General features: G+C 56.4%; 1 protein-coding gene across 4 annotated transcripts; it reads left to right on the top strand.

Moving 5' to 3' along the window:
* The first annotated feature begins 715 nt into the window (after window positions 1-715).
* Islr2 (immunoglobulin superfamily containing leucine rich repeat 2) lies at window positions 716-6,888 on the top strand. Of its 4 annotated transcripts, none has more exons than XM_029481074.1 (3): window positions 716-792; window positions 1,823-1,915; window positions 3,208-6,888. In XM_029481074.1, exons 1-3 carry the CDS (start codon window positions 780-782, stop codon window positions 5,451-5,453), a joined length of 2,352 nt encoding a protein of 783 aa, XP_029336934.1. In that variant the 5' UTR covers window positions 716-779; the 3' UTR covers window positions 5,454-6,888. The 4 variants fall into 4 exon arrangements, with proteins under 4 accessions (XP_029336934.1, XP_029336935.1, XP_021027952.1 ...); XM_029481075.1 differs by lacking the exon at window positions 716-792 and adding an exon at window positions 885-924; XM_021172293.1 differs by lacking the exon at window positions 716-792 and adding an exon at window positions 920-1,252.
* Window positions 6,889-7,281: the final 393 nt, after the last annotated feature.

Genomic DNA, 7,281 nt, shown 5'->3' with positions numbered 1-7,281 from the left:
CAGAGGCCCCAAACACACTGCCATCCAACCAAGACAGAAGGCTGACTCTGATGAGGGCTGGGAGACCCCAGCACCCTAGTATTACAGTGTATATGAAAGAGAAGGAGGGGACTCTCTACACATCTCTCAAAACCTATGCCCCCTTACCAGTTCTGGCTAGCAGCTCTGTCTCCTGGGATGCCATAGGCGGGGGAGTGAGATGATGCATTTTAGTCAAATCCCTAGACATCCCTTGAAATTCTCCTGCTCGTCGCTAAAAGAAATGTCCAGGGTTTGCCAAAGAGAACAGCGAGTCCCGAGTCTGCTGAGGCCAGCTGTTACATGAGGGTGTGAGATGGAAGGGCGGTGGCTACTGCCTAGGCTTTCACAGTGTGTGTGTGTATGTGGGGTGGGGTGGGGTGGGTGTACGAGCATGCAGGGGTTTATGGCCTGCTTGCTAAAGATGCTGAGAGGATACTGAGGAGTGGGGTGGTGGTGCAGGAAATGCTCAGGGGTTGTAAGTCCTTAGTCCACAACACTCAAGAGGAGCAAACGGTTTTTGTAACTATCCTGGTCCCTGTAGCCACTATTAGTGGAAACCTTGGTGCCCTGTTAGCCCGCAGCAAGCAAGGGCAGAGTGAGACACTTGGGTGAGTTCAACCTAATGTTTTAGAAGCTCAGAAGACACCCACTCCACTGTGAGCACTAGGTAGCCCACGGGCAGTGGAGTGCACGCGCTGGTTTTGCCACAAAAGACCTGAGCGTGGAGTTCAGGCTCAAGAGGCTGAGCAGGGTCTGCGATGGGCTGGGAAGGTGGGCGTCTCCTCTCCGCGCACCCTGCAGGGCTGCGCCTACTAATCTGGCGAATTAGTCTGGCGGTGATTGGGGGTGGAGAGGAACCAGGATTTGTATCTGCCCAGATCCAGGCAAAATATGATAGAGAGGGTGAGGCGTTCTGCTAACACTATCAATTATGCATCGTGTTGAACGAAGCTTCGGGGAGGGGGAGGCTAGCAGCCGGCAGGAGGAAAGGGTCCGGGAGAGCCAGGCAGTGCAGTTCAGCAGGTCCCGCTGGAGGTCTTTCTGCGCCACTGCTTGCTTTGGAGAGGGGAAAAAAAAGTGTTTAAAGGCAAAGACACGCCCCTCCAGTCCTATGCTTTTCTTTCTCCTAAATTCCTCAAAGATGGTTTGTCTCACGTGTTGCGGGGCGTAGAACGGCTCGCATTCAATTAGAAGCGAAGCTCGCGGGCGCTGGCGGGACGGGCGCGTGAGGGTGAGTGAGCGTGGATATTTGTGTGCGTGCAAAAGAGAACGGTGAGTGTTCGAGTGAAGGTGTGCTTGTGAAAATGTGTGTGAAGGTAGGGAGAACTTAGCGCGTTGACGCGATTATTACATGTTGACGAGTAGTTCTAACCTGTGAAGGTCATGTGAAGATGTGTGTGTGTGTGTGTGTGTGTGTGTTGGGGAGGGATTTGGAGACATAAGGAGGAATAGTGACAATGTCATCGAATGTGTAAATGTGGGGAGAAGTAGAAAATGGGTGCTAGGAGTACGGTGGGTTGGAAAGGGCGGAGCCTAGGGCTATGGGCGTATGGAGCCCCTTGAGACCTACAGGTCTCAGCCTGAGGTGAGTAGAGGATCTCTATGGCTTTAACAAATGTAAACGCGGCACGAGGTGGGAGACTGTGCGCGTTCCCGGCGAGCACGGGGGCGCGCGACCGCTCTCAAACCTGCAATCATCGAGAAATAGGGCGAACAGATAAGGAAGGAAAAAAATGAAGTAGGACTTTGGGGCCAAGGGGAGTTCTTTCAATGCACTCCCCCTTTCTCCCCACCGCCACAGCAACAGATGCCAGAAGCTCCCTTGGCCTGTCGCCTGAGTCTGGAGACCGGCTTGCAGCCCCAAGGCATCACACTGCAAGTCAGAGAGCAGCAGGTAAGCAGTGGAAGGGCCCCACAACCTCAGCCCACAGGGTTGATCTAGCCTAGCCAGGGCTGGGTGGCTGTCTGGGAGGAACAGGGAAGGGAGGTGCCTCCCTTAGGAGCAAAAGCAAGAAGGGACCAGCTAATCTCAGAGACAGGGTGTAGGAGAGGGTCTTCCAAGACTGACAGGAGCCTCAAGTTGGGCCAGGGAGTCTGTGTTAATATATTTGTATGTCTAGAGACAGGGGTTGCACTCAGGCGTCTTAGGGCTCTAGAGAGAAGTATAGAACCTTGGACTGTCTCCAGGTTTATTAGCTAGAGACTGTCCCCTAAAAACCTGTGGGTAGAGGGATTCACCTGGGCTCTGTGAATCCAAAGAGGAAGCTTTAGTGATTGTTTCCACAACATGCCTGCTCTAGTCAGGGGGTAGACTTTTCTTCTCAGAGGAAAGCATGGTTGAGCAGTTGTGACTTCCTGAGGGGAGCTGCAGCCCAGGGCAGGGAGGCGAGAAGGCAAAGTGGGTAGAGGCTGCCTAGATCCCCCACACCACACCTCACAAGTACTCCATGTTGCTCATCGGCTAGGGTTCAGTCTCAGAGGGCAGTGTGGCACCTATGTCTCTGAGTGTGGCTGGTTCACATGAGGACTTGTGTCCCTGTGCCTGTCCCTTCTCACTGTACACAGGAAAGTGCTTTGCTTCCTGGTGGAGAACACTGTGGTAAAGCTGCATTGAGTTGGGAGAACAATGAGGTCTCCAGGGTATATTGTGTAGATGTCTGGGTGCCCTTGTTTTTGTGTCTATATAACTCATTGTGAACCTCCTGACAGAGTCTTGGTGCCTTGTAGTGGGAGGCGGCAGGGAGATGCCTGAGTTTTTGTTTGCGCTGTTGTTGCTTATAAGGAAGTGTGTGCGAGTGCTGTGTGTGGGACAAAGGATTCCGAAGAAGACAGTTAGTCATGAACGAACATCTTTCTGCATCTTCATTTCACCGAATTAAATGAAGATAGAGAAAGAAGGGTCCATGTGGGGCCCATTGCAGACCACAAGCTTTGGAGGGGGCAGTTCCAGATAAGGGGATAGATGGGAGCTGGGGGTGGTATGGGGAGGATGCTTCATGCCCTCTGGAGAAACAAGACAGTTTCTGAAAGCAAGCCTTCATTGAATATGCAGGCTTTCACTGGTCTCAATTCAGTAACCAAGGTGTCTGGAGCTTATATAGGTTTAGAAGGTAGAGTTTGTTAGGGGAGGGAGAGAGGTGTGGCATAAGTGACCATTTCCCCCTTCACCTTGACTTCCCTCTGCAGGAGTCATGATGGGGCCCTTTGGAGCCCTGTGTTTGGCCTGGGCTTTGCTAGGAGTGGCCAGAGCGTGTCCCGAGCCTTGCGCCTGTGTTGACAAGTACGCCCACCAGTTTGCAGACTGTGCCTACAAGGAGCTGCGCGAGGTCCCAGAAGGACTGCCAGCCAACGTGACCACGCTTAGTCTGTCTGCCAACAAGATTACGGTGCTAAGGCGGGGGGCCTTCGTCAACGTCACACAGGTCACTTCGCTGTGGCTGGCTCACAGTGAGGTACGCACGGTAGAGTCAGGGGCATTGGCAGTGCTGAGTCAGCTGAAGAACCTCGACCTAAGTCACAACCTTATATCCAACTTCCCTTGGAGCGACCTTCGTAACTTGAGCGCGCTGCAGCTGCTGAAAATGAACCACAACCGCCTGGGATCGCTGCCCCGGGATGCACTCGGCGCGCTCCCGGACCTGCGCTCTCTGCGCATCAACAACAACCGGCTGCGTACCCTGGAGCCCGGCACGTTCGACGCACTAAGCGCGCTGTCTCACCTGCAACTCTATCACAACCCCTTCCACTGCAGCTGTGGTCTCGTGTGGCTGCAGGCCTGGGCAGCGAGCACCCGGGTCTCCTTACCGGAGCCCGATTCTATAGCGTGCGCCTCGCCCCCTGAGCTGCAGGGCGTGCCCGTGCACCGCCTGCCCGCCCTGCCCTGCGCACCCCCCAGCGTGCGTCTGAGCGCAGAGCCGCCGCCTGAGGCACCTGGCACCCCTCTGCGCGCAGGCTTGGCTTTCATGTTACACTGCGTCGCCGAAGGCCACCCCTCACCCCGCCTGCAATGGCAACTTCAGATCCCGGGTGGCACTGTAGTCTTAGTGCCACGGGTTCTCAGCAAGGAAGAAGATGGAGAAGATAAGGTGGAGGATGGAGATGGTGACGGAGATGAGGACTTGCCTACGCAGACTGAAGCGCCAACCCCAACTCCAGCACCTGCTTGGCCAGCGCCTCCAGCCACCCCGCGCTTCTTGGCCCTCGCAAATGGTTCTCTGTTGGTGCCCCTTCTGAGTGCCAAGGAGGCAGGCATCTACACTTGTCGTGCACACAATGAGCTGGGCACCAACTCAACGTCCTTACGGGTGACGGTGGCTGCAGCGGGGCCGCCAAAACACGCTCCTGGAACAGGGGAAGAACCTGATGCACAGCTCCCGACCTCTGAGCGCAAGGCCACTACTAAGGGCCGTAGCAACAGCGTCCTGCCCTTCAAGCCTGAAGGCAAAACCAAAGGCCAAGGTCTTGCCCGAGTCAGCGTGCTCGGGGAAATCGAGGCAGAGCTGGAGGAGACAGATGAAGGAGAGCAGATGGAAGGTCAGATCCCTGCAGATCCGATGGGAGAGAAGCACTGTGGCCATGGGGACCCCTCTCGCTATGTGTCTAACCATGCATTCAACCAGAGCTCAGATCTCAAGCCGCACGTTTTTGAGTTGGGCGTCATCGCGCTAGATGTAGCAGAGCGTGAGGCTCGGGTGCAGCTGACGCCTCTTGCTGCGCGCTGGGGCCCTGGGCCAGATGGTGCTAGCGGAGCGCGGCGGCCCGGGAGGCGGCCACTGCGCCTACTCTATCTGTGTCCTGCGGGGGGTGGCACGGCAGTTCAGTGGTCACGAGTGGAAGAGGGGGTCAATGCCTACTGGTTTCGCGGCCTGCGGCCTGGCACCAACTACTCCGTATGCCTGGCACTGGCGGGCGAGGCGTGTCACGTGCAGGTGGTGTTTTCCACCAAGAAAGAACTGCCGTCCCTGCTGGTTATCGTGACCGTGAGTGTTTTTCTCCTGGTGCTGGCCACCGTGCCCCTGCTGGGTGCCGCCTGCTGCCATCTGCTGGCCAAACATCCGGGCAAACCCTATCGTTTAATCCTGAGGCCACAGGCCCCGGACCCTATGGAGAAACGCATCGCGGCCGATTTCGACCCGCGTGCTTCCTACCTTGAGTCTGAGAAAAGCTACCCTGCTCGTGGCGAGACGGGAGGTGAGGAGCCAGAGGAGGTCCCGGAGGAAGGCCTGGATGAAGATGTGGAGCAGGGGGACCCAAGCGGGGACCTTCAGAGAGAGGAAAGCCTGGCGGGTTGCTCTTTGGTGGAGTCTCAGTCCAAGGCCAACCAAGAGGAATTCGAGGCTGGTTCGGAGTACAGCGATCGGCTGCCCCTGGGAGCGGAAGCAGTCAACATCGCCCAGGAAATAAATGGCAACTACAGGCAGACAGCGGGCTGAGCCCCCAGCACGCCTGGCCTGCCCACCTCCACCTTGGGTACCGCGTAACCTAGGGACGGCAGGACTTTACCACCCTCGCGGGACCCCGCCCTATCCCCAAGCCTTCAGTTACTCTGCCTCCTTAGCCCTCCCCAGGGATCACTACTAGGGATTTCTAGGAGTGGGCCGAATTCAAGGGTTATTCTTTTGGTGGGCTTGAATCCCCATCCCCACCCAAAGCACAGAGTCAGGCTCCTACCTCCTCTAAGACACCACCCATGGGCGGCGAGAAACCGTCTATGCCTTCCATTTCATCACGACGATCCGTGAAACCCATCGCGCACCCCATCCGGTGGAACTTGGAGGCAAGAGGAACGCGCCACGCCAGTCGTTGGCCACATTTGGTGATAATAATAGGGTTGGTCCGGCGTTTGCCCGGGATCCCCAGGACAGGTCCCCAGCGTGGAGCGCTGTGACTCTCACTTTGATCCCACTCTGCCTTTTCAAGGATGCATGTGCCAGAAGCCCGCTAATTTTTACTCTCACCGCTCCTTTCCTATAATGATCCAAATCCGCGCGTCCCCCCATCCCTACCCCCACCCCATTTCTGTCTAGTTGGAGCCAAACTGGGGTCCTGGTAGGCCTTTCAACTCAGCGCACTGATTTTCTTATTTTCGTTGTTTTAAAAAGCAGCGACATTTCTGGGTCTGGTGCTAATACCCCCTTCCCACCTTCTGGGAAATTGGGTGTGAGTGTGTCAGGTGTGAGTGTCGGAATCTCTTTTCTTCCGGCTCTCTCCTAATTTCAAGCGCTCCGGAACTGCGCGCCCCTTTTCCTCGCAGGGTGCGGTCTTGGTTCCCGGGCCAGTTTCGTTGTCAATGTCTTGCAGATTCCAGAGGCTGGTGCGTGCCACAGTGACTCTTGCAACTCCATGGGGTCCAGACCCCAGCAGGAGCGTGCTGGGGGGTACAGGGAGCTGTGACTCCCGGGCGCATCTCACGAATGGGCCTGCCTCAGGCCTGACCGAGGCAGCAGGGGGGTGCGAAGCCGGGGAGGGACACCCTAGTTCCCCACGTCTCCCCTCACCCCAGGAAAATAGTTTGCCCAGCGTGTAGTCCCCGCTGAGCGTGGGCTATAGACTTCTGTGCCCTGTAAAGTGTGCCGGTGTAGTGTAGCGGAGCCGGGGGTGGGGGGTGGGGAGCGGGTGGGCAGGTGGACGAGGAAGGAGGGAGGGAGAGGGCGGGAGCGGCGAGGGGACTCGGGTGGGGTTTTAGTTCTTTTAGGAAAAGGTCAGGGGGTGGGGTTTCAGGCGTCTGGACCAAGGCTCTGGCTCTGGCTCTGGGCTAAGTGCAGCACAAACGTGGGTGACCCGGGGAGGAGTTGACCCCGGAGCCCATGTCCTTTTCTAAATGCTTCTGTATGTAAACTGTCAATAAAATAATCGATTTGAACAGGACTCGGTGAGTTTTTTGGGGTCGGGTGGGAAGTCAGGGGACAACAAAGGAAGGAAGCTGAGGGTTGAAGGCGGAAACCACCACAGAAGGAGCTTTTGGGATTCCTTGGGCATTTGCCTGGTGATCAAGTGAGTTTTCCGGGTGTTTGCCCTAGCCCCTGATCAGGGTTTCTCAGCTCCTACCTGGAGCTGAAACTGCTTGGGGTGGAAGGAGGCTGACATAGAACAAGAAGGGCTCTCAGGGAGTGAGCAGCTGCCAGCACTGGTCCACTGTTCTCTTTGGGTTGAGACTGTTGGAGTACTGGGGTTTCTCTGTCTCTCTGTCTCTCTGTCTCTGTCTCTGTCTCTGTCTCTGTCTGTCTCTGTCTCTCTGTCTCTCTGTCTCTGTCTGTCTCT

The sequence above is a fragment of the Mus caroli genome, chromosome 9 (assembly GCF_900094665.2).
Source record: "Mus caroli chromosome 9, CAROLI_EIJ_v1.1, whole genome shotgun sequence".
In the NCBI taxonomy this organism is placed as follows: Eukaryota; Metazoa; Chordata; class Mammalia; order Rodentia; family Muridae; genus Mus; species Mus caroli.
This window is presented reverse-complemented; position numbering and strand designations above follow the sequence as displayed.

Bases quoted from the DNA above. Each gene is read 5' to 3' on its own strand.
- Islr2 (XM_021172292.2), top strand. From the start codon at position 1,792: ATGCACTCCCCCTTTCTCCCCACCGCCACAGCAACAGATGCCAGAAGC. The intron at 1,916-3,207 runs GTAAGCAGTGGA...TTCCCTCTGCAG, and splicing joins TGCAAGTCAGAGAGCAGCAG to GAGTCATGATGGGGCCCTTT.